The 27,814-nt window shown below is 42.4% G+C and overlaps 1 protein-coding gene across 1 annotated transcript in view; it reads left to right on the top strand.

The window, feature by feature from the left end:
* gabbr1b (gamma-aminobutyric acid (GABA) B receptor, 1b) overlaps window positions 1-27,814 on the top strand; it is a 654,324-nt gene that overhangs the window by 426,463 nt on the left and 200,047 nt on the right. Inside the window, exons 12-13 of the mRNA XM_055157144.1 lie at window positions 5,493-5,738; window positions 8,907-8,970. Coding sequence (XP_055013119.1) covers window positions 5,493-5,738; window positions 8,907-8,970 — 310 coding nt within the window. The remainder of the gene's footprint in view (window positions 1-5,492; window positions 5,739-8,906; window positions 8,971-27,814) is intronic.

Below are 27,814 nucleotides of genomic sequence, written 5' to 3'. Positions count from 1 at the left end.
CTTTCAGTCTTATGAACAGTCAAACAGAAATGTTTTGAGTCTGGATTTAAACAGCGTCACAGAAGAGTCTGTCTCACATGTTCAGACTGTTCCAGGTTTTAGCTGCATGAACCTGAAACTCTGACTCCCCTTGTTTAGTCGTGACTCTGGGCACCAGCAGGAGTTGGTCCCTGAGCTCCTCAGAGTGTGAGATGTTCATATGACACTAACATGTCACAGATGGACTTTGGTGCTCGGCCATGGAGACACTTGTACAAGCAGAGCTGCTTTAAAGTCTCTGAGGCACAGGAGCCAGAGCAGAGACCTGAGACCAGGACTTATGTGCTCGTACTTCCTAGTTCGAGTCAGGACCCGAGCTGCAGCGTTCTGGATGTTCTGGATGTTCTGGATGTTCTGGATGTTCTGGATGTTCTGGATGTTCTGCAGCGTCTCACAGCTCGTTTGGAGAGACCAGTGATCAGAACATTACAGTATCTAACCTACTGGAGACAAACGCATGGATAAGTTTCTCCAAGTCTGATTTAGACAGTAAACCTTTGATTTTCGCTATGTTTTTTAGATGGTAAAAGGCTGCAGATGTTATTGACTTGATGTGGCTGTTAAAGTTCAAGTCTGAGTCCATTATTACCCCTAGATTTCTTGCCTGATTTGAAGGTTTTAGAGAGAGAGACTGGAGGTGATGCTGACACTGTCCCTTTGTTTCTGTGGACCAAACACTGTGACTTCAGTCTTGTCAGAGTTTAGCTGGAGAAAGTTGTTTTGCATCCTGTGACAAAGAGGGCCTTTGTCCCCATTTTTCACCTTAGTTCAGTTACATCTATCTATATCAACTAAACAGCTAAATAATAACTATCCTGGGTTTGTTTTATTTAGTCTTTGTTTAATTGATCACATTCACAGTTACTTTAAATTCATTTTATTTGGTTATATCCCTTCATTTTTGTTCAAACTTACCACCTTTACCTGTGACTCCACATGGTCTGGGAACAAAAAGAGGGGGCGTGTCCTTTGGCAGCCATATTTATAGGCTCAGGGGGAGGTGTTGGCCCAGACCATGTGGAGGGAAGCCTCGGAAATGGTTCTTTGTTTTATCAGATGGGTTATTAGAATTTTGGTTTCAGTGTATCTAGTTAAGTTGGAGCACTGTTCAGTTTAAAAGCGGGATTAGGCTTCAGTAAATAATTTAAGGCAGCACACCAGTAAGGAAAGGAAATTGCTACAGTTTTCCCCGTAAGTTGGTGTGAACCCAGGGGGAGGGACTTCCTCTCTGGGGGTATATAAGTAGAGGCAGTTTAATCAGTAGGGAGGTCACATCAGTGCAGCCAGGTGCCTGTGGGTATTTTCTTTTGTTGCGTTATTTTCTGTTACTTTTGTTTAGTTAAGCACAGTTCTTTTTTTGTAAATATGTATATAATTTTGCCCACGACTTGGAAGGATCCAATAAAGAATTTGGTTTGGTGAAGGACAACTTTGCACTGGACTCTCATTTTGACCACTTGGGCCAGCTTCCCCACACACTGATCTGTTGGACGCAGTGACAAAGTGAGTCCACTGGTCCATAGTCCAGAGAGACGTAGATCTGAGTGTCGTCTGCATAATTGCGGTAGGACGCGTTACGCAATGGAGCACTTCCTGTAAGACCGCATGACATCACAAAGTGGAACAGAACTCACTCTAAACGTGCAGGGTTTGTGCGTTAAACGTGTGAATGAAACAAAACACAACTCCAGGTCTGAGGAAACATTAGAAAATACAGTAAATCCGAGAATAATGAGCTAATATTGTCCCTCAAAAGTTCATTTGTGCGTCGCCCGGGGGAAGATCACGTTCACGGGCTCCATAAATCCACATATATATAAATACATTCATAAATATGTAGATTCTCCAACAGGTTGTGTGAGTCCTGAGAAAGACACGTGAATATTTCATACAGCTGTAGTCGCTGGAGACGGAGACGGGCTCTGGTTTATTCATGCGCTCAGCTCTGTGATACTGTGTCTGCTGCGTCTTTTATTGGCAACAGGAAGAAATGTGGGCGAAGAACGGAGAGAATCTACTAAAACTGCTTCAGATTTTGTGGAAGGACGTAACGATATGAACATTGATCACACGATTTGCGTCTTAGTTGTTGCGATGTTTTGTGGACGCGAACAAAACGTGAATGTCGCTTTTCTTTCGTCATAATCTAAATAATAAAGTGCTTAATAACAGTTACGTCAGTGTGTAGAGCAAAGGATCATGGTCTATGTAGTTCTCCTAGTTTTTTAGCTGTTTAAGTAGACGATTCACAGTGTTGGGGAGTAACAGATTACATGAGTTATGTAATCAGAGTATAAATTATGAGTAACTGTATTCAGTTACAGTTACTGTTTCAGTGAGTGGGAATTGGATTACAGTTACTTTGCTGAAATAAATGGATTACACGGCGGGATTTTCCCTTTTTCACATTCTGGACTAAACCAGGACTAAACCAGGACTAAACCAGGTCTAAACCAGGTCTAAACCAGGTCTAAACCAGGTCTAAACCAGGACTAAACCAGGTCTAAACCAGGACTAAACCAGTTCTGAACCAGGTCTAAACCAGGACTAAACCAGGACTAAACCAGGACTAAGACAGGTCTAAACCAGGACTAAACCAGGTCTAAACCAGGACTAAACCAGGTCTAAACCAGGTCTAAAACCAGGACTAACCAGGTCTAAACCAGGACTAAACCAGTCTAACCAGACTAAACCAGGTTCTAAACCAGTAAACCAGACCAGGACTAAACCAGGTCTAAACCAGGACTAAACCAGGTCTAAACCAGGTCTAAACCAGGTCTAAACCAGGACTAAACCAGGACTAAGACAGGTCTAAACCAGGACTAAACCAGGACTAAGACAGGTCTAAACCAGGTCTAAACCAGGACTAAACCAGGACTAAGCCAGGACTAAGCTAGGACTAAACCAGGACTAAACCAGGTCTAAACCAGGACTAAACCAGGACTAAGCCAGGACTAAGGCAGGACTAAAGGACTAAACCAGGACTAAACCAGGTCTAAAACCAGGACTAAACCAGGACTAAACCAGGTCTAAACCAGGACTAACCAGGAAACCAGGACTAAACCAGGTCTAAACCAGGACTAAACCAGGTCTAAACCAGGACTAAACCAGTTCTAAACCAGTCTAAACCAGGTCTAAACCAGGACTAAACCAGGTCTAAACCAGGACTAAACCAGGTCTAAACCAGGTCTAAACCAGGACTAAACCAGGTCTAAACCAGGACTAAACCAGTTCTAAACCAGGTCTAAACCAGTTCTAAACCAGGACTAAACCAGTTCTAAACCAGGTCTAAACCAGGTCTAAACCAGGTCTAAACCAGGACTAAACCAGGTCTAAACCAGGACTAAACCAGTTCTAAACCAGGACTAAACCAAGACTAAACCAGGACTAAACCAGGACTAAACCAAGACTAAACCAGGACTAAACCAGGACTAAACCAGGATTTAACAGGACTAAATCCTGCTGTGTGGACGTGTCTCTTCTTCTATCAATAATATTTTTAATTTGGTTCAGTAAAGTCTGGACTTTTTATTTTCTTTTATCAGACAAAACTTCTTATGTGAAGATTTCCTCGTCTTTGCTTCTCTACAGCAAATCAAGTAATCCAAAGTATTCAGATTACATTACTCACTTTAAGTAATTATGTTACAAACTACATTTTGGGGTATGTAATCTGTAATCTGTAGGGGATTACATTTTAAAAGTCACCTTCCCAACACTGCTTATTCATCAGCCGGTTTCACTTCGTAGAAACTGTGTGACCTCGCAGCATTAGGATTCGTTCACTCGTACGGGAGGCAGCTGCTGTTATTTGGTCGTGACGTATGTAAAGCGCCGCTAACGGGACTAACTGGTATATCAAGCTTTTCCCAAATCCCGTAGGAAGAAGGACAATAACGTCTTTCCCCTTGATAAAATTCACCAAACATTCTCTTTGTTCCGTCTTTAAACCCTCGATCTCGGGAATCGTTGCAACACTGAATGTCTGGTTCTTTGCTGATTGGCTGGAGCCCAAACTGGAGAGAAATGAAATAGAGCGGAGGCACTTGGTGGGACCAGCCTGGCTACTGTTTAGGCAAAAAAAACTTGTAATTTGATATGTTGTGATGGCCCATGATATTGTGAGACTTTCGGTTATTGTTACATTCCTAATTTTGCGCATTAAAATTAAGAAAATATATATATATATACTGAAAAAGACATGAGTAATGCAGTGGCACTTTATACATTTTTTATTACATTGTTTATGGTTTTGAAAATTTTAATTTTGTAGTGCTTTTTTGGAAAGCACTTTGGTCATTATAAATAACAATTTTGGTCTTTGTTAATACTGATTGATTTATTTAGCTGCCTGAATATCTTGCACAGCATTAGTGTTGTAGTCAAGACTGCACTGATCGAGACCAAGACCATGTCCCAGATCACAGGATCCTGGACCAAGACAAGACCAAGACCTCTGAGGGTTGAGACCGAGACAAGACAGAGACCTTTAAAGGTCGAGACCGAGACAAGACTGAGACCATGGCCCATAGAGACCAAATTAAGATCATGTTTGTAATTTTTGACATTTATTTGTGTTTTACAGTTATTTTGGCACATCTATATGTCAATGTATTTATAAATCTGTCTCCATTTTATCACTCATCGAGTGTCAGACCTCAAGACCAAGACAAGACCAAATCCAGATGTGGTCTAGTCCGAGACAAGACCAAGAACACAAAACAAAACAAAACAAAAACAAAAAATCGGTCTGAAGGCCGGTCTCGAGTACTACAACACTACATAGCGTCTAGCCTGGAGATTCCTCAACCTGGACTCACAGCCGCAGTTATTTTAGGACTTTGGTGAAACTATCCAATGGTGTTTTTTTCTCTTGGGTCTAATACCTGGTTGTTTCTATGGAGATGCTATTGCTTTTCCATAAATATTCCACACTATGGCATTAAACTCATTATTACAGGGGTTTTCTTTGCTCAAAAATACTTTGAAAAACAGGAATTATTTAGATTGTAGAGTTTTAAAAATTGCCTTTTTTTTTTTTTTTTAAGTCATTTGCTTTGATCACTGCTTTAGAAATTTGGCTTTTCTTGACCCTGACACGGAGCAACTGTGAAGTGAAAGAAAATCATTTCAGGAAACTCTCAGTGAGCTTCTTGATGAGTCAAGGTGCAAGGTTTTTTGTTTGTCATTCAAGTACGTAAGAGAAACACGACAGAACGAAATGTGTTCCTCGAGGCCCAGTGATTAAAAGAGATAAAAACGATAATAAATAAGCAATATTTAAAAATACATCAACAGCTTTTAGTAGTTCCAACAGAAAAGTACAAGTAGAACGTGTGGAAATTCTCAGAAACTACACCTCGGTTACTTATATTTCCATAGTTTTTTTTTTCTAAATATCAATCTTCGCAGAAATCTGGACTCAGTTTTGCTTCATGTTCTTCTCTCCTCAGACGTCTCAGGAGTTCCTGGACCAGCTCATGTCCAAACTGGGCGGTAAAAACCCGGAGGAGACGGGAGGCTTCCAGGAGGCTCCTCTGGCCTACGACGCCGTGTGGGCCCTGGCTCTGGCCCTCAACAAGACCGTGGGGCCCCTGAAGGCGAAAGGCTACAGGCTGGAGGACTTCAACTACAACAACAGAGAGATCACAGCGGAGATCTACAGAGCGCTCAACACCAGCTCCTTCGAGGGCGTTTCGGTGAGATCAGTTTAGAAACACTTAAACGGTTGTATGGAGGATATTTTTTTGTTTGTTTCAAGTTGTCAATGATAGCATTATAGAGGTGCAGTAGCCTTGTAATTATGATGACCAAAAAAAAGAGAATAAAAATTCATCAACTCTGGACGTGGTGGGGCTAAACATTTGCCAATAGATAACGACACTGCCTCGTTATCTGTGAGCTGACAGGCTGTCAATCAATCTCCCTACGTTTCTAGTGTAACTGACTTGCCTGCGCGCTGCCGGTACGTGGTTTACGTACGACTGTCACGCAGTCCACAGACGCAAGACGCACAGACGCTGTTTACTCCACCAACGCAACAGTTCTTAGCGGCTTTTTTTGACCTATATCTTCCTCGCAGTTCGCACAAAGTTTGTTGCAATGGCGACAAGAATCCAGGAGCAGTTCGCCGCAAAAGAAAGTCCGTTTTTGAGGTCGCTGAAAGAAGAAGACAAGGGGAAAAGCAGCAAAGCCAAACTAAGGTGATTCTTGAAGATTCATTCCAGCGATGGCGCGACTGAAGCAGACGCAGGGTCTAAAGACTGACGCACTGGTCCACAAATTACTCCTGGACAGGAAACTTCTGCTTATTATGAAAACGTACTTTATTTCCAAGAGCTACACAAACGTTTTTCAGGACACGAAAGCGATATCCTATGTCTGAAAACGTAATTTTCAAGGCAAAGAAAGAGTCCGCTTGCTGCTGCGTGTTGTAGCTAGTTCATTCGCACTGAATCTCCGCGCAACCTTCTCTGCTCCCCTTTCCTGCTCCTGTCCCCGCTGCCCGATCCACTCTTCCCCCTGCTCCTCACTTCTCCGGGCACGAAATGTCCGCACACCCCCTCCCCCTGCTCCTCACTTCTCCGTCTTGTCTAACCAACACTGTAGTTAGTTGTTTACAAGTCATGTGCAGCGGCTGTAAACAAACCTGTTTCTGGCGTAAGGAGGAGGAGGGAGGAGGTGTTTCTACGTAGGAGCTGTAGGGGAGGGGGGGTGGTTTCACGCATGCGCAACATTTGAAAAAGGACAAACAGTCGCTGGATTTCTCGTTCCTTGGAAAATCCTCTATACAACCTTTAAAGTACGTTTCTAAATTCTTTAATTTATTGGTGGCTTTGATAGTTTGATACCAAAAACAGTACTTCATAAACATTGGTCTGTCTGTAAAAAAACAGCCAGGGTTGTCCACAAAAAGTAGCAGCGACAAAGAAATCAAATTAATTTTAAAACATTTTTAAACTGCTGCCTCCACAACTCGGCCCTGAATAAGTGGAAGAAAATGGATGGATGGTTGGACGTTTTTAAACTTTTATTTCATTGGCAAAGGAGAAATTCAATTTGTCAACTGGACATATATTTATTTAGGTCAAAAACATTTTTCAGCTCATCCAAAACGCTTCTTCAGTTCTTTTTTATTTTGTTTATATTTTTATTTATCGGTGAATCATGTGAGTTGTTCTGTTTCGTTTGTAGTCTACATGCCGTATTTTCCGGGCGATTAGCCGCGCTCTTAAGCCTCTAACCGCATCAAAAAACGACCACGTGCCCCACAATCCAGAGCGCCTCATACACCAATCCACTCAGGTGTCCCAGCACGACTTCAGTAAACTACAAAGCCACAATCACACACGGAGCAGACAGCGAACGCACAGCGAAAAACACCCACAGACTCACTCATCACTCCACGCCGACGAGGAACGGAACGGAGGAACGAACCGAAAAAGCGAGTCCAATGTGCCACTTCTAGACACGACTGAACAACTGAGTCACTGTGAACACGACGACAATCCGTTGGTCCCAGACACACCCTCCCTACACGCCACAACTGAACAAAGCCCAGAGTCACCGTGAACGAACAAACAAACAAAACCACTCACTGTTACGACCCAGTTCATTTGGGGTGAGGGAAGTAACAAAAATAAAACCAAGATGTAAAATGGAATAAATTAAATAATGTTTAATTAGCAGGAAGGTAAAAGGTAAATTAACAGGACAGACTAAAATATACAGAAAACAACCTAAACTAAGAAACAGAACAACAGAATAAACAGAGTTTTGTGCCACAAAAGGGGTCACGCAGGCTTACAAAAAACGAGTGGTAAAACTTAGGGACTAAACTAAAACACAAGTTCCCCAAATTAAACCACATAAACCCACAAACAGAATCGAGTGACCAAATCAAAAAAGGCACAAAACAGAACTAAATTATACAACACACACGAAACCAAAATGGCAGACTGGCCACCAAGACCAGCAGCCCCGAACAGGTGCTGGTCATCTCCTTAAATAGGGGGCGGTGGCTGCAGGTGAGGTGGGCGTCGACCTGCCCCACCAATCACGGACCAGGGCTCCTGCAGCAGGAATCAGGAGAACTTCAGGCAAAAATTACACAAACAAATTGGAACTAAAGCCTGGGCCGTAACACTCACCCATCACACTGTTGTGTTTCATTTAAAGTCCAGTGCGGTTTATTTGTGAAAAAGTTAGAAAATAGACCATTTAACGACAGTGCGTCTTATAATCCAGAGCGACTAATAGTGCGGAAAATACGGTACATAATTATCTCCTCTGTGAAAGGTTTTGTGTCGAATATCAAAACAAGATGAACCAAAAGTTTTAAACATGGCTCTTTCAGTTTTTTTTTTAAAATCCATTTGTCATCTGCAGAAAGAAAAAAAAAGTTTAAAATCAATCCCTATTCACCTGCAGTGTCTGGCCTTAAAGCTACAGTATGTAACTTTTTATCCAGAAAAAATGGTTTGGTTGTTTGTTTGGCACTGAAAAGCGTGCATTTTTACTGTGAACAGGCTTGCATCTCCACAAACCTGACTCTTATTTGGCCTCTTGCTTGTTTTCAAAGAAACGTTGACCCTATATTCTTCAACAGTATGACATAAAAACTTGCATGTCTCCGTGGAAAATGTTCCGAAGTGTGATTTTAACGTTCTGTTTTCATGGAATCACTGCCACCTCCAGAGAGTTACAGACTTCACTTTCAAATTTAAAATCTGTCAACTCTAAAATGTTTGTGTTCCAACAAAACCACCTGTTCATGTGAGGAGGCTTGTGTAGTGTTTTTTTTTTTCTACACCACTTTTGACTTTTTGGATGTTAAATCACGAATGTCGCTCTGGTTTTGTCCTCAGGGTCACGTGGTGTTTGACGCTCAAGGTTCTCGAATGGCCTGGACTCTGATCGAACAGCTCCAAGGTACGACCCCTCTCCCCTCTCTCCTCTCCTCTCTCTCTCTGTGTTCGTTTATCTGCCGTCCACGTGTCCTTCACACTGACTCTTCATCACTCACTCTGATGGATCGTACAGGGGCGCGTTCGCTCAATACTAACATTTCAAACTCGATTTCGATACCATGGAAAAGACTTGATACTCAATACCAAACCTCAAGATCATTCTAAAACTATTTCTATCCTGGGAATGTGACTTTTTTGGTATCGATACCTGCTCAAGTGAGTATTTAGTATTGATTAGGATCTGATTTCTAATACTTTTTGACAGGCCAAGTCAGTACAGCACAAATTCCTCTTGTATTGTCCCAGTGACAATATGAATGCACGACTCAATGCCATATTTCCTCCTCTCCAACACACAAAACAGCACAAAATACAGAGATTTTGGTTTAACAACACTTAACAGCTTTAAACCGCTTATTTACTCAAGTTTTGTATTAGACTCATTAATATTAGACTAGATTAAGACTCATCTAAAATACTACTAAAATTGCACTGATAAAGTAACTATCAGTGTTGGGAGTAACGCGTTATAATAGTAATGAATTACAGTAATGCATTACTTTTTGTTGTAACGCAGTAATGTTCGGCATTACAGGGGAAAAAATAGTAATGATTTTACTCGGTACAAATGTGAGTAACGCGCGTTACAGTGTTTTTTTAACCTGGATTGAAGTGGTGGGTTTTTCTTCATACAAATTCGCTAAAATCACCTCGATATTAGCTGAGACGCGCCCTCATAGACCTTCAGGTGACCGCGGGCGAAAGGACTGACAAAGAACTCCACGCTGTTTAGACCTGGTTTAGACCTGGTTTAGACCTGGGTCAGTTCTGGTTTAGACCTGGTTTACACTCGTCCCTCCCTCTATCGCAGTTCACTTTTCGCTGTCTCGCAGATTTTATTATTATTTTTTTGTGCAATTTTGCATGCCCTGTTTTTTTCACATTGTATGAATGCGTATTGTGTTCCTCCCGCTGCGTCCTGATTGGCCATGGGACTCTTGTCTCCTGTACAGTACAGAATGTGTTCAGCTGCCAAATTTAAATACATGTTCAATCTGTATCAGTGTGATTCTGAAGTGCTGTACGGTTGCAAGTTTTCTCCCCGACGAAACCCACAACGTCGACGAAACGTTCTGCACGGACAAAGGCTCCTGCGCTCGCATCCAAAAGGCAGAGGAAGATGCAAACCATCACACAAAAAGTTGGACTTCTGGACACGCTGAAGGAAGGTAGAAGTTACGCGCTGTAACAGACTCTTGCACCGGGTCTTGTACCCGCAAATATTTGCTGAAATCAGGGCTACGAGCCCGAGCAGCAGGGTGACAGCCGCTCTTACCTCCGTGAGGTGCGGAGCAAAGCCGTTCCTTTCTCCTTCGAGCCCGTCCCTACAGTGAGTCCTGTTTTAGTCCTGGTTCAGCTCTGGTTTAGTCCTGGTTTAGACCTGGTTTAGTCCTGGTTCAGTCCATATACAGCGCAAAAGTTATTTTGGTGAGAGTAACTTAAAGTAATGCAATAGTAATGTAATGCCTCACATTTTAAATGCAGTAATATTGTAATGTAATGAATTACTTTGAAATGACAGTAATAGGTAATAAATAACGCATTACAGTTTCAAAGTAACTTGCCCAACAGTGGTAACTATTACCGTATTTTTCAGACTATGAGGCGCACTTAAAATCCTTGAATTTTCTCAAAATCGACTGTGCACTTTATAATCTGGTTCATCTTATGTATTAATTCTGTGTGTGTTTACTGACCTTGAACCAATTTTATGTGGTACACGGTGCTCCGCTTGATGGATTGTCGGAGCATTACGGCTACTCTAGTCAGGAGCCTCGCAGAGTAAACCGTGTCCTTTAGTCCGACAGAAGCTGAACCGCATCAGCGCACAAGAAGCGAGCTGTTTTTTCAGCGCTTATAGTTTACGCAAATGAGTCATGTGGTTTTAAGTTTAGTTTCTGTTAAACGTTAACAAATGTGGCAAAGCTGCATTAAACACATTATTACTCAATGTATATTTGAGTCGTCCTTATAGGAAATAAACAAACTTAAATGATCCACACACATTCATGTTTATAATGCACCAAAACAGGGAGTAAACATCGGGCGAATTACTCCACGATCTGCCGATGGATTGTCAACGCCTGGGCTAAGGATCAGTCTCAAGTGTCGACCGTTTGTTTCACTTAATGCGCTTTATATTCCGGTGCGACTGATGTATGAAAATAGACGAGAGATTTCAAAATTATTGATATTGCGCCTTATAATCTGAAAAATATGGTAACTTATTTCTCATGTACTTATAATTTAGTACATTTTTGGCCATGTAACTGTTCCTGTTTCAGCACCACCGCTGCTACTTCTGCAATTATTATGATATAATTTCCATTTTTATATCATATCGTTACTTTACATGAGCCGTACAAATCTCTAGCATCTAAGTCAAATCTTTGTTGTAATCCAGGATGTGTGTTTGCTCACTCCCTGCTGTTTTGGACGACTTTAATAGTTCAGACAGATTTTAATATTTCATCATAAACTTTACAATAAGAGTCTGAAGTTCCAACACGTTCTCTCTTGGCTAAGGGCTAACCCCGCCGGGAGAGAGAGCCCCTCTGCTCCGAAACGCTTCAGAACCCTTCAAACTCTAGCGTCGGTGACAATATGAGTAAGTGTGAGTCTTTTCAGTTGGCTGATGTGTCTGTAGCCCGCTGCGCTCCCAGCCTCGCCGCGCTCATCACAGCTCCAGCGCTCTGTCTGGAGACCGTTAGCGTCGCTGTTCTACTTTAGCGATTTTCCGCGTTCATCAAACATCTCAGACGTGGTGTGTGGAGGAACATCACGGCAGATTACCCAGAGGTCTGATCTCCCAAAGCTGAGCGCGTACGGAAGCTCAGTGCCGTCCTGGAGCGAGCGGAGACGACGGTGGATCTCAGAGACAGATGTTTGTTCATCAGCGCTGTAATGGAGTCAGTCTGCCGAGACAAACCTTCTTCTGTTTTCGTGGAGGAGCGAGAGGTCGAGTAACTTTCTCACGCGAAATGGTTCTCAAGTCTGGTTATTAGATTCTTTTTTCAGACCAAGAGTTTGTTTTCATACCTGACACTTTTGACTGATCACTGTGGCCTTCCTCAGAGTCACGTAATGTTGCTGTGACGTGTCGTTCAGCTGATTTAAACAGGCCAAAGATGTTCATTTTGTCTTCTTATATACTTTAACTTCTTGGGTTCTTTTTAAAGACAATGCAGTAAAGTGTGTTTACCTTGTTGACATGTTTCGGCTGCTGCATCTTCAGAACTGTCACCGGTGTTGGTGGTGACGTGTCGTATATCAGCTGTTGTTACTTCCTGTGGGCGTGGTCAGACCTGATGGACCTGCAGGTCGCTCAGACTGACCACGCCTCCCGTCGCCCGGTGTCTCTGGAGGAGGGTGTCCCAGGTGTGTGAAAGGAGGAACGCTCCATCATCACGGTTAACGCTGTCCGTGCCTCGCTTCCTGATTTCACCGTCCTCCTTGATCCAGCGTTTGAACTTGTAGTTTTCTGATCCAATGACCCGAGCCCCGTCCCGATCCAGAATGTGGTTGTTCCTTTTACAATGGGTCTGATATGTCAGATTTTAGGTTTTCCTGTTCTGCTTTTTCTTTTTGTGTTCTGGTGAGTCTCCCTGATGTTTCTTTTTCGCATTCCTTTTGGTCTTCCTTTTTTCGGATGTGGAACGCTCGGCCTGTTTCCCCATGTATGATTTATTGCATGATTTACATTGGATTTCGTAGCTGGCGTTGCATTTTTGTTCTTGTGGGATTTTATTTAAACAGGTTTTGGCGCTGTCTTCCTACTGGTGGAGGAAGAACGACAGCGCCATCTGCAGTCCGACGTCCTCAGACAGTATCCCAGGTGTGTGAGAGTAAAAAAAAAAACATCATCCCGGTTTAAAATCTCGTGAGCAGCATGTTTCTGTATGTCGATTGCCTCTTTAATCCAGAAGTGGGTTCATAAGTGTGTTCTATTTCTTCAAGTGTGTGGACAACAACAGTGTAAGACCTGGATCAGTCCACACTAGTTCGTATTCAAGTTGTTTTCGTTGTGGATGCAGTGTTCGTCCACACTAATCCGATTGAAAATGGTTCCAGAGACAGAAGCTGAACCCCATCAGCGCACAAGGAGTGAGCTGTTTTTTGAGCTCTTAGTTTAGGCAAATTTGCTATGCCGTTTTAAATTTGGTTTCTGTAAAACGTAAACAAATATACTCAAAGCTTTGTGGATAGGGAAGGCTTGCGGACACAGAAACGACATTTCTGGATACAGTGATACGCGGATTCGTTTCAGTGTAAACCCAGAATTTGTTTTCACATCTGACAGTTTTGACATGTTCGCTCAGCTGATTTACACAAGTTTTGGTTTTGTCTTCCTACTGGTGGAGGCAGGACGACAGCTTCATCTGCAGTCCCACTTCCTCAGGACAGAATCCCAGGTGTGTAAGAGTAAAAAAGCCCCCTCGTCCCGGTTTATTTCCCGTGGGAACGTTTCTGTATCTTAATTGCCTCTTTAATCCAGAAGTAGGTTCATAAGTCTATTCTATTTCTTCAAATGTGTGGACAACAACAGTGTAAGACCTGGATCAGATTTAGGCCCCGTCCACACTAGTTCGTCTTCCAGTTGTTTTTGTTGAGGGTGTAGTGTTCGTTCACACTAATCCGATTGAAAACGGCTCCAGAGACGGAACGATCTGGTGCCGCCAGCTCCCACGAATTCATCTGAGTACAGATCTGATCCTGCACCATGTGGACACCTGAAAACGCTGATACTCTGATGTAAGTCTATGCGCCGCGAAGTAATTCACCGTCAAAACACTAAGAGGCTAGAATATCTGTCCATTCATATAAACGTGTGTCTGTGTGTTCGACCTGCAGACGTATAATCTCTGAAAAGTTTATTAAGCGACAGAAACACAGAACAGACTCACCATCAGCAGAACACCCCTCTGTCACAGAAAGAACACTCATATTCCACTGAGTCGTGTCCTTTAGTCCGACAGAAGTTGAACCACATCAGCGGACAAGGAGCGATCTGTTTTTTGAGCGCACGGATTATGTAAATTATCCATGTGGTTTTAAGTTTCATTTCTGTAAAACGTAAACAAATATGCTCAAAGCTGTGTGGATAGAGAAGGATTGTGGACACAGAAACGACGTGTCTGGACACAAATAGTTTCTGATACGGTGATATGGTGATACATGGATTCGTTTCAGTGTAAACCAAGAGTTTGTTTTCATATCTGACAGTTTTGACGTGTCCTCTCAGCTGATTTTTACAAGTTTCGGTGTTGTCTTCACCAAGTGCAGTCCCACTTCCTCAGGACAGTATCCCAGGTGTGTGAGAGTAAAAAAGCCCTCTCATCCCGGTTTATCGCCCGTGGGCACGTTTCTGTTTTTTAATTGCCTCTTTCATCCAGACGTTGGTTCTCAAGTCTGATAGTTTCGACTGCTCACTAGCGGCCTCCCTCAGAGTCACGTGATGTTGCTGTGACGACGTGTCTGGTCTGCTGATTTATGCAAGTTTTGGCGCTGTTTTCCGACCGGTGGAGGCAGGCAAACAGCGAAGGCGTGTACACGAGCAGCAAAACACAAAGCAGAACAGGAACAACTCAAACCGGCCATTTCCGACCACTGTAAAAGAGAGAACCACTTTGGGAACTGGGACAGAGGAAAACAAACACCGTCACTGGATTAAAGAGGCAATCGAAACACAGAAACATGCCCACGGGACGATAAACCGGGACGAGGGGGCTTTTTTACTCTCGCACACCTCTGATACTGTCCTGAGGAAGTCGGACTGCAGGTGGCGCTGGAAGACAACACCAAAACCTGTTTAAATCAGCTGAACGACACGACACAGCAACATCACGTGACTCTGAGGAAGACCGCAGGGAGCAGTCCAAACTAGGGATGGACATGATTAGTCGATTAATCGATAATTGATCATTAAGAATTTCATCGATTACGTTCATTTTAATCGACAAATCGAATGTAGGTTGCTGTGTGTAGTGTGACCAAACAGGTGTGTACATGTGTCTCTGCATCAGAAGGAGCGAGACACAAACAGTGGGTCAGTCTGCAACGTACCGAAGCACAAATGTGTATTTAACGATGATTGTACAAGAAAATTCCACGCTTTCCGTTGCGTTCAGGACAAGTGTGAGTCCATGTGCACAGTGTATAAAAGCAGCACATATGTTTCGGTGTCCAGTGGGAAAAAGTTTTCCAGGTGAGAGTCGCGCAATGTCGATGATGAGTCCCCACCTCCCTCCCCCCGTACGGTGTCCTGGGTTTGACAAACGCAAATCTGGTCACATTAACCTGTATTCACCTGAGTCATGTCTTTTAATCCGACAGAAATTGAACCACATCAGCGTCACAAGAGCTGTAGTTTTATCTTCGCTTAGTTTATGCAAATTAGCGACGCGGTTTTAAGTTTTGTTTCTGTGAGAGTTGAACAAAACTGAATTAAACACATTATAATGTCAAACGGGCTGATGTGGCTCTAGAGTCGTTACGGTTTATATGTCGTAAAGTTGAATTTATTTATGCAGATTAGTAGTGCAGATAGTAATAATAATAATGATGATCATTTTAATATAAAAACGTTAATGATTAATCGATAATCGATCGTTAATTCTTCCGACGATCGATTAAGAAAATTTCATCGAATGCCCGTCCCTAGTCCAAACTATCAGGTATGAAAACACACTCTTGGTCTGCAAAAAAGAACCTAATAACATAAGTCATTCCGTTCATTTGGCCATGTGAGTGGTTTGAGCTGCAGTGTTATATTCTGAGGACTTGAATCGTGCTCTCAATTCTTCTAAAATATTTTCAGATAAAAGTCAGACCCCTTCTGTCTCTCCTGTGAACGCGCCGCTGTTGGGACTCATCTCATTGACTTGTATTGTGCCCCAGTTCTCCGTGGCTTCTCTCGGCGGAGCCTGGACTTGTCAAACAGCTCATTGAAGTGTCAGGCAGCATCACATCACTCTCCCTCCTCCTCCTTTTTCCCTCCATCCCTCCTCTCTCTCTCACCCCGCGACCGTTTCATTCACCAAAACTCCACTCTGCCCCGACACCCAGCCCAAAACACCAGTAACGGGATGGCTGCGGGTGACGGTTACTGACAGAGGTCGCGCGGTCCCTTCCCAGGATGCACCGGGCGGTTTGACGAGGGGAGGGGGGGGTCGCATGTAGATTCACTGGAGCGGATTGACATGTAATAGTCTCAAAGCAAAACTGACACAAGCGATCACAAGTCAAGTCTGATGTTTCTGTTTGATTCGTGACACACAGTTCATGGCTTTGCGCGGGTAATTGTCAGTGTTTTACTTTTATTTGGGGCATTTGTTTAAAGGTCTTATATATTTCTAATCTGAAATGAAAAATACAGTGCTGTTAAAGGTTCTATAAGGTAAAGTATAATGCATGTATGTATCTTTAAAGAGCCAATACTACACCGTTTCCTCAACACAAACAGACCTGGAGTTGTGTTTTGTTTCATTCACACCTGTTTAACACACAAACCTGCATATTTAGGCTGAGTTCTTCTCTCAAACTAAATCATTTGGATAATTTTAGATATGGAATTGCCAATATCTACTGAGCTAAAGGTAAAAACATGTATTTTTTGGACTATAAGACGCACTTAAAAATCCTTAAATTTTCTCAAAAATCAACAGTGCGTCTTATATATTAATTCTGGTGTGGTACACGGAGCTCAAAACTCTGTCAAAATGTTTTAGTACGACTTTGGTAAACTACGAAGCCGCACCGCTTGATGGATTGTCGGAGGATTAAGGCTACCGAAGTCAGGAGCCTCGTGGAGTAAAGGACAAAGTATAGTGCTGCATCGACTATGGGATGGGCATGATTAGTCGACTAAGCGATAATTGATCATTAAGAATTTTGTCGATTACGTTCATTTCTAAACAACAAACCGAATGTAGGTTTCTGTGTGTAGATATGAAGCTGCGTCTGACACAAACACTGGAGTTGCGGCCTCACAGTCCCACGTTTGGGCTCTGGCTCCTCCTTGGAGACACTGTACCCCTCAGTGAGTGTGTTTACATGCACATCTGTATCCCGGTTTCATCACGGTGCATGTTTACGCTGTAGCCCGGTTACTGCAACATAAAGAGCTGCACTAAACCTGCACATGTACGATCTTTGATCACACACAGAACAGACTCACCATCAGCATCAACATCCCTCTGTCACAGAAAGAACACTCATATTCCACTGAGTTGTGTTCTTTAGTCCGACAGAAGCTGAGCCACATCAGCGCACAAGAGCATTTTTTTTTTTCTCCGCTTAGTTTATGCAAATTAGCCATGCGGTTTTAAGTTTTGTTTCTACTTGCGCAAAGCTGCATTAAACACATTATAATGTCAAACGGGCTGATGTGGCTCTAGAGTGATTACGGTTTATATGTTGTAAAGTTGAGTTTATTCATGCAGATTAGTAATAGTAATAATAATGATGATGATACTCATATAAAAACGTCAATGATTAATCGAAAATCGGTTGTTAATTCTCCTGATGATCGATTAATAAAATTTCATCGAATGCGCACACTGTTGCCTTCGCCTTGTCACAGAAAGAACACCAATGAGTCGAATTCTTTAGTCGGACAGAAGCTGAACGGCATCAGCGCACAAGGAAAGAGCTGTTTTTTCAGAGCTTCTAGTTTATGCAAATGAGTCATGTGGTTTTAAGTTTCATTTCTGTAAAATGTAAACAAACGTGCTCAAAGCTGCATTAAACACATTATTACTCAATGTATATTTGAGTCCTCCTTGCAGAAAATAAAAAAAACAAACTGAACAAACGCATTTGGATACCTGGTCATTATATGATCCTTATATCCACAATGCAACTCGTGTATCTGTACAGGCCCATGAACATTTGTGTGATATCGGTCACGCATGAGAATGTCTGTTTACTTTTTCTGAGATTTTGAGATCACTCCCGTTGCTCGAGCTCGATTCTTTGCGGAGTTATGACGAAAAACACATATTTGACCTTGGTTACCTTGACCGGTTTCAACCTGTAACATCCAGTGTGTCCCGGTTATGTGTGCGCCAACTTGTGTGATGATTGGGTGAATATTTTAGGTCGCAGATGGTTCAGAAGTTGCCGAAATTGCCTTTACCCTTTATAATGGCCTGACCTTTCAATCGACCTGTGTGACTTCAAATAAGCTCAGATCGTCACCAAACTTTTTTTTTTTTTGCAGCATCGGGCACAGGGGCTTGACCCACGTACCAAATTTGGTGACAATCGCTCCATAAATGGCTGAATTATTGCAGGTGGACACACAGACACAGGGTGAATACAAAACCTGGTCAACCCTTCGGGGACCAGGTAACCAGGTAATGATCCACCCACATTCACATCGATAATCCACATTCACCAAAACGGGGAGGCGACGCCGGGCGAATTACGCCACGATCTGCCGATGGATCGTGGACGCCTGGACTCAGGATCAGTCTCACGCGTCGTCTGTTTGTTTCTCTTAATGCTCCTTATAATCCGGAGCAATTTATGTATGAAAATAGACGAGAGAATTCAACATCATTATCCAAAAAATACTGTAGCTGTTTACATAGAAACTACCGCTTCATGACATCACAAGGTGGGACAGAGCATTCGGATGTTTGGAGATGTAAACAGACTAATAATACAGGATTACTCAAACGTCTGAATGAAACAAAACACAACTCCAGCTCTGTTTTTCGAGGAATTAACGCCATTCTAACATGTCTTAAAGCTGACGAGAGTCCCGTTTAGCCTTTTAATACAGGTCCTTTAATTGTTAATCTTTGAATAAATGCAGTGAGTGCGGAGCCGCGAGCGTGACGTGACATAGGTGCTAATGGATAATACAGGATTATACAAGCGTCGCTCAGAATAGACCGTTCAGCAGTGACGTGTTTAGAATGCGCACTCAGCCCCGTCCTGGGATTAACAGAACAGGAATCGCCAAAGATATACCAGGAATATACCAGAAATATACCAGGATTGTCAGGAAAATAAGAATCTGTGCCTCTCCAAGAATAGAACTCCCCAAAGAACACTTGGACCCAGACTCCCCCTGACCTCCACAAAAAGACGGCTACTATTTACCTTTTGCACTAGACCCACATAAGAAAAACGCCTTCTACTCTGCTCGAAACCATCTGCTGTGCTCATACTTGATCTAACTTGAACAGCGCTGCACTCAACACTCGTGTTTTTATTAGGGATGGGCATTCGATTAAATTTTCTTAATCGATCGCGGGAGAATTAACAGTCAACAGTCGATTAATCATTAACGTTTTTATATTAAAATTATCATCATTATTATTACTATCTGCACTAGGGATGGGCATGATTAGTCGATTAATCGATAATTGATCATTAATTTCATCGATTACGTTCATTTAAATCGACAAACCGAATGTAGGTTGCTGTGTGTAGTGTGACTAAACAGGTGTGTACATGTGTCTCTGCATCAGAAGGAGCGAGACACAAACAGTGGGTCAGTCTGTAACGAACCGAAGCCCAAACGCGTATTTAACGATGATTTGTACAAGAAATTCCACGCTTTCAAGTGTGAGTCCATGTGCACAGTGTATAAAGCAGCACATATGTTTCTGTGTCCAGTGGGAAAAAGTTTTACCAGGTGAGAGTCGCGCAATGTGGATAACGAGTCTCCACCTCCCTCCCCCCGTACGCTGTCCTGGTTTTGACAAACGAAAATCTGGTCACACTAACCTGTATTCACCTGAGTCATGTGTTTTAATCCAACAGAAATTGAACCACATCAGCGACACAAGAGCTGGAGTTTTATCTTCACTTAGTTTATGCAAATTAGCGATGCAGTTTTAAGTTTTGTTTCTGTGAGAGTTGAACAAAACTGAATTAAACACATTATAATGTCAAACGGGCTGATGTGGCTCTAGAGTGATTACGGTTTACATGTCGTAAAGTTGAATTTATTTATGCAGGTTAGTAGTGCAGATAGTAATAATAATGATGATAAATTTAATATAAAAGCATTAATGATTAATTGATAATCGATCGTTAATTCTCACGACGATCGATTAAGAAAATTTCATCGAATGCCCATCCCTAATCTGCACTACTACTATGAAAAAAACTTCTCTTGTGTCGCTGATGTGGTTCAACTTCTGTCAGACTAAAGGACATGACTCAGGTGAATACAGGTTAGTGTGACCAGATTTGCATTTGTCAAAACCAGGACACCGTACGGGGGGAGGGGGGTGGGGACTCGTCATCGACACTGAGCGACTCTCACCTGGCAAAACTTTTTCATGTTTTTCAGTGTCCTGGTGCTTTGAGGACTGTGACACCACCACTGGACACAGAAACATATGTGCTGCTTTGTACACTGTGCACATGGACTCACACTTGTCCTGTCCGGAATGGAAAACGTGGAATTTCTTGTACAAATCATCGTTAAATACGCGTTTGCGCTTCGGTACGTTGCAGACTGACTGACTGTATCTGCTCGCTCCTTCTGAGTTACAGACGCTATGAGAGATGCTCAGTTTAATGGTCCAATGAAAGAAAATGAAAACACCGGACATTTGCATCACTTTATTAAAAAAAGCCTGGACGGCCAGGAAAACGGACATGTCCGGGGAAAAACGGACGTTTGTTCACCTATCACATATAATATAAAATAATAACAACATTTTAAATAAATAATGTCTCTATACTCTGTCTGTAACCAGCAGGCAGCTCTAATACACATTTGATATGATCTCACAGGTCAAATATATATGTATATCGCGGGCCAAATTTGGTCCCCGGGCCTGAGTTTGACATGTCTGAGCTCTACAGTAACTATATCTATTCTTTAATTTAAATCTTTTTCTGAAACTTTCATAAATCGCTAAGTTATTAAAACATTTCACTGAATCTTGTGTTTTTAAATGTGTTTGTTGGTCTTAAAACAGCTGCATGAGGGACATTTGTTACAACAGCTGTTCAGTCTCTGTCGGGTCTTTGAACACATAGGCCTCGTAATTGAATTTTCTGTAGGAAAAATGAATAGACAATGTACTTTTTTTTGTCCGGCCAAACTATTGAGTGAGGCTAATGAAGCAGGAAAACACAAAGGTAAAAAGCTCAATTTGGCAAAATGTGTCTGTGATGTGTGTCCGTGATTGTTTTAGTCTCTGCAGATCTTTTGTAAATTGAGATTCTGTTGTGCGCGAAGTCAGTTCCCCTCTCCGGTCTGCTCCTGTCTGCTCCTGTCTGCTCCTGTCTCCTCCTGTCTCCTTCTGTCTCCTCCTGTCTCCTTCTGTCTTCTTCCTGTCTCCTCTCCTTTCTCCTCCTTTCTCCTCTTGTCTCCTCTTGTCTCCTCTTGTCTCCTCCTGTCTCCTCCTGTCTCCTCCTGTCTCTCCTGTCTCCTCTGTCTCCTCCTTTCTCCTCCTTGTCTCCTCTTGTCTTCCTGTCTCCTCCTGTCTCCTCCTGTCTCCTCCTGTCTCCTCCTTTCTCCTCCTGTCTCCTCTTGTCTCCTCCTGTCTCCTTCTTTCTCCTCCTTTCTCCTCCTGTCTCCTCTTGTCTCCTCCTGTCTCCTCCTGTCTCCTCCTGTCTCCTCCTGTCTCCTCCTTCTCCTCCTTTCTCCTCCTGTCTCCTCTTGTCTCCTCCTGTCTCCTTCTTTCTCCTCCTTTCTCCTCCTTGTCTCCTCCTGTCTCCCTCTTTCTCCTCCTGTCTCCTCTTGTCTCCTCCTGTCTCCTCCTTTCTCCTCCTGTCTCCTCTTGTCTCCTCCTGTCTCCTTCTTTCTCCTTCCTTTCTCCTCTTGTCTCCTCTTGTCTCCTCTGTCTCCTTCTTTCTCCTTCTGTCTCCTCCTTTCTCCTCCTGTCTCCTCCTTTCTCCTCCTGTCTCCTCTTGTTCCTCCTTGTCTCCTTCTTCTCCTCCTTTCTCCTCTTGTCTCCTCCTGTCTCCTCTCTTTCCTTTCTCCTCTGTCTCCTCCTGTCTCCTCCTTTCTCCTCCTGTCTCCTCTTTCTCTCTTGTCTCCTCCTCTCCTTCTTCTCCTCCTGTCTCCTCCTTTCTCCTCCTGTCTCCTCCTTTCTCCTCCTGTCTCCTCTTGTCTCCTTCTGTCTCTCTCTTGTCTCCTCCTCTCCTCTGTCTCCTCCTTTCTCCTTTCTGTCTCCTCCTGTCTCCTTTGTCTCCTTCTGTCTCCTCTCTCTTTATCTCCTCCTTTCTCCTCCTGTCTCCTCCTGTCTCTCTCTTGTCTCCTTCTGTCTCTCTTCTTCTCCTCTGTCTCTCATGTCTCCTCCTGTCTCCTCTTTGCTCCTGTCTGTCTGTCTCCTCCTGCTCTCCTCTCCTTGTCTCCTCTTGTCTCCTTCTGTCTCCTCTTGTCTCTCCTGTCTCCTTCTGTCTCCTCTTGTCTCCTTCTGTCTCCTCTTGTCTCCTTCTGTCTCTTCTGTCTCCTTCTCTTTCTCCTCATGTCTCCTCCTTTCTGCCTGCTCCTGTCTGCTCCTGTCTGCTCCTGTCTGCAGAAACGCTCTGCAGTGTGGCTCTGCTCTCGGTGATGGTTAAATATGGATGCTGTGGTGTAGAGTTTTGAGAGGGTCAGAGCTGAAGCAGATCCGTCCTCCAGGCTCCTCCAGGCTCCTCCAGGCTCCTCCTCTGCTCCTCCTCTGCTCCTCCTCTGCTCTTCCTCTGCTCTGCTGCCGTCCAGAGGAAATCATTAAAAACATGTGGTCCCTTCACCGAACCTCGCCTCCGTCCACACTCTGCAGCACTTTAATCTGAAGCTGCTTAATTAGTTTAGATTCAATAAAAATCTTGATTTGGAAGATGCAACCAGCAGAGACCGAAATGACCTTAATGAATAAAATTAACGTTTGTAATGAGTAGAATAAGGACCAGCTTCATTTAAAACTAGGGTCGGGCACGTTAAAGTGTTAATTTTGCGTTAACTAATTTATTCATTTTCGCCGACAAATATTTTAATGCAGTTTTTATTATTTTTTTTATTATAAACATCTGTTGCTCTCTGACTTTTATTTTAAAAAAGTCCACCGCTGTTTCTTTAAGTTTGACGTCTTTTCTTTACACCTTTTTCACTTTTTTCTGACCACGTGAGATGCAACGTGTCCGAGACTCCGCGAGCTCCAGCCGCGGGTTCTGAGCTGAGAAAAACCGGGGCTGCGAGCTCCGGTTTTTCTCTTTCTTCTTCTTCCAGATTTGGTGTTTTGGTTGTTCTAAAGATGATTATCGTGGACGTACCAGTCAGATCTCAGAAGGCCTGGTTAGTGCTTGGATGGGAGACCGCTGGGAAAATCAGTGGCAAAAAAAAAACTGTTGTTGTGTCCTTAGGCAACACACATGATGCATGAGTGAATGAATAATGCACCGTGAAGAGCTTTGGGTGTCTTCAGAGTCGCTGTATAACTCCAGTGGAGCTTTCACATGAGTCCTGTATGTGTAGGTTAAGGCACTGGCAGCACGGGTTCATGCATGTAAACATTAAATAACAAAGAGCCGTGTGTTATGCAGTTTTAACGCAGACCGCGGAGTCTTATTTCTGCACAACGCACGGCTCCAAGTTGTTTACTTCGCTTACACCGCGGCTACAAACTGAAATGTGTCACTTGTGAATGTGAAAAGCTTGTTCTCTGTCTGTAAACGTCCAAAACATCAATTATTTGAATGTTTTAAATGAATCTAGTCCCTTTCATTCTCTTCAGAGCAGTGAGGGTGTGGTTACCCGTTGCTATGGTGATGTCACAGTGATGGCCGCAGAGCAGTGATATAAAACAGTGATGTGGCTGTTGCCGGAACTACGTTTGCATTATGCAGTTTTAACACATGGATCTGTAATAAAAACACATGGATCTATAATAAAAACCCATGGATCTATAATAAAAACCCATGGATCTATAGGATTTATAATAAAAACCCATAGATCTATAATAAAAACCCATCAATATAAAAACCCATGGATTTATAATAAAAACCCATGGATCTATAATAAAAACCCATGGATCTGGATCTATATAAAAATGGATATATAAAAAACCCATGGATCTGGATCTGTAATAAAAGTGCAAGAATCAACAATTAACAAATAAAACAAATCAACAGTTCCCATTCAGTATGGTAACAGCTTTGGGGGAGTCTGTCCCTGAGTCTATTGGTCTTAGCTGGTATTGACCTGAAGCACCTGCCAGAAGGCAACAGTTTAAACAGGTGGAATCCAGGGTGTGTATTGTCTTTAATTATTTTCCTTGCTCTGCTGAGACAGCAAGAGTTGTATAACATGGTTAAGGAAGGCAGAGGGCAGCTCATAATGTCCTGTGCAGTGTTGGTGACGCTTCCTGTCAGCTTCTGTGCAACTAGAGTCACTGTCACTGCACAGGTCAGCAGACTCTCAATGGTGGAACGAAAGAAGGTCACCAGCAGTTTGTGTTTAGTTGCTAGTTCCTGTGCACCTCGGGAAGTGTAGCCGCTGCTGGGCAATAGAACAGAGAACAACAGACTGTTAATGTCACATATGAACAGTTCTTCAGATAAACTATAACATAAACAACAGAACAGAACAAGTTTAACAAACTCTCCATCTCACTCCAAATCTCTAAATCCATTCAATTCTTCATCCTCGGTGTCACTTCTGAGCAACTCCTCGACCTCCGGAGGTAAACAGACGCCGCTTCCTCTTCTGTGTCGCTGTCGTCAGACTCAGCATCAGTTCCAGTTAGAATTATTTCAGTCTTTCTGAATCCCGACAGGATGGTTTCGGTGTCACTGAAGTCCAGACTTTGTCCATCCATCCAGTGACTTCAGGAAAGTTTCATGGTGCATCCTCCCGGTGTCTTTCTTTTCTCGCTCACTCCAAACTTTCTTTCTGCTGCTTGATTATCGTTTTCGTCTGAATATTTCACTACTTGCAGTTTGTAATCTGCAGAGTATGACTTTCTTTTTGGGGGCATTTGTGTTCAGTCTTCTCAGTCGTCTTCATAAGTTTGTTTAAATTGGTACAGAAATAATGGTACGATTGACTGACATGATACAGACAGGACAGAGGCTCTTTCTGCAGGAGACATGCGCAGTAGAGCCAAGTGACAGTGGTACAGGAGGAACAGGAGCAGCAGATACAGATCCCTATCTGTCATATTGTAATATAGTCTGGGAAAGTACTTTCTCAACTCCTCTGAACCAAATATTATTGGTGCAAAAACGTTTTGTTCGAATTGCAACTCATTCTATGCCACTAACATCGTCATCTCATTTATTCACCAAACTTAACATTCTTAATATTTATGGGATTAATATTTATCAAATTTGTATTTTTATGTATAAAATTCTTTACAATTCAACAACGATCCCCAAACATTTCACATTTTATTTTAAAACCAATGCAGAGATTCATAGATACAAAACTCGTCAAATTCATAATTTTCATGTTCCAAAATTTGTCACATGAAGAGCTCAGTTTTGCTTCGATACAGAGTCAGTTTTCACATCTGGTTAGTGACGGCATCAGAGGCGTTTGTTTAAAAAGAGTTTGAGGAAATGTTTGATATTTCGTGCTAATGTTTGATAATCTTTCAATTGTGGATGTTTCATTGTGTTTTAATCTACGTTTGAATCAAAATAATTTAATCCATGGTGTTTAAATGTCATTTTTTCTCTCTCTCTCTCTATATATATATATTTATGCACAATGATAATGTTAAATTTTTAATGTATTCATAAGGTGGAGGCTTTAATATTTCGCCCTATTGGGTTTTTTGCCTCTTCCGGCACCTACTTTTTATCTAGTGTGTTTCTTTTTATTGTCATGTTATATGTGCAAAATGAATAAATAAAAATAAGTGTGAATTATAGTCTGAAAAATACAGTAATAGCGACGTACGTTACACAACTAATTATGGCTTTCTCAACGAGCAGCTCTAAGTGCACATGTTTGTTGTTTTGAAGTAAAAAAAAACTACACTCTAAATCGCAAACGGTCAGGTCAGGTTAAACATCACAACACGGCCTTTACTTTTCCTGCATTATAATCAGCTCCGGGGCTCGGCGCTTTTAGAGGCAGCGTTTATTCACCTCGATAATTAAGTATTTATTGTTTAACTGCAGTGTCTTTCTCATAATGAATTCGCTTTGTTTAGATCCCGTCCTCCGTTCACACCGTTTTAAATATTCACAATACAGTCACGGCCTTATCGTTGTCACTTTTGGCTTCCGCGGCTCCAGTAAGTGCCAGGAACACGTCAGCGCTCGGGAAATTGTAATGAGTTTTTTTTTTTTTTTTTAACGTTTTTACATTTTGTTAGCTGTCACGCTCCCTTAGCAGCGCCGCGTTCGTGTCTGGCTAAGTTGAAAATGCCAAACAAATCAACTCTTCCCCCGAGGTGTTTTAAAATGCTCGCGCGCTTCCATTATTACACCCCCCTCTTCATAGACGCATTAATCCGAGTGCGTTTGAAAACCTGCTCTGTTCTCGACGAGCTAATTGTGCAAAAAAAAAGCGGCTCCGCGGGGGACGGGGCCGACGCTGACGTGAGCGTTCCTGAACACGCTCGTCGTCTGTATGGATTTTAGCGCCCGTGTTGTTTTCGGCTCGTCGAGAACAGAGAGCAGTTAGAGCGAACATGACGGGTGTTCATGTTTTTCTCCTCGTGATTCGGTTTAGTGCGATTGTACCTGTGGAGAATCGTGGTTATGTCTAATCGAAAATGCAGAGACAAATTAGCTGTAAGAAAGACTTTTGACAGTTTAAAGGTTGTATAGAGGATTTTTTTAAGGGAATAGAAATACAGCGACAGTCCTTGTGCGCGTTCAGAATTACTGTTGAAGTTTCCTGTCTAGAAGTAATTCAGCGACCGACGCGTCAGTTTTTAGACCCTTCGTCTGCTTCGGTCGCGCCATCGCTGGACGAGATCTCAAAGAATCACCTCAGTTTGGCTTTGCTACTTTTCCTCTTCTCTTCTTCTTTCAGCGACCTCAAAAACTGACTTTCTTTTGCGGTGAACCGGTCGTGGATTCTCGTCCGCCGTCGCGACAAACTTTGTGCGAATTGCGAGGAAGCGACAGTTCGAAAAAGCCTCTAAGAACCGCTGCGTAAACCACGTAATCCCCGCACTCCGACGAATCAGTTATACTAGGGAGTTTGATTAACAACCTAACAGCCAATAGAAAATGAGGGAGCCTCGTTTTCTATTGGCTGATGTTTATCTGGCCTCACTACGTCCACAGTTGATAGATTTTCGTTCTTTTTTTTTTTGGTCATCATAATTACAAAGCTGCTGCGTCTCTGTAATGGTATTTTAATCTTTCACTGACAGATTGAATCTAAAAAAAATCCTCTATACAACCTTTAAGAATGCATTTAACAAAATAAAGGTGTTGTGAATTAGTCTCAGCGTAACTACCGTATTTTTTGGACTATAAGGGGCACTTAAAATCCTTTAATTTTCTCAAAAATCGACAGTGCCTCTTATAATCCGGCGCGTCTTATGTATTAATTCTCTTTACTGTTTATTTTGTACGATCATGAACGATAAGCTTTTGTGCTTTCTTCATTATGACTATTGGTTTGTACGACATTAAAAGAAAACAAAAAAATCGTTAAATTTTTTATTCTCATTACTGTTTATTATTTACCACCATAAATGAAAATTAAAAAATCCTTACATTTTGCATTCTCATTACTGTTTATTTTGTACGACCATAAACGATAAACTTTTGAGCCTTCTTCATTACAATTATTAGTTTGTACGACCTTAAACGAAAACAAA

Source organism: Boleophthalmus pectinirostris, unplaced genomic scaffold, assembly GCF_026225935.1.
Source record: "Boleophthalmus pectinirostris isolate CB_2022bp ecotype Guang Dong unplaced genomic scaffold, ASM2622593v1 HiC_scaffold_21, whole genome shotgun sequence".
Taxonomy (NCBI): Eukaryota; Metazoa; Chordata; class Actinopteri; order Gobiiformes; family Gobiidae; genus Boleophthalmus; species Boleophthalmus pectinirostris.
This window is presented reverse-complemented; position numbering and strand designations above follow the sequence as displayed.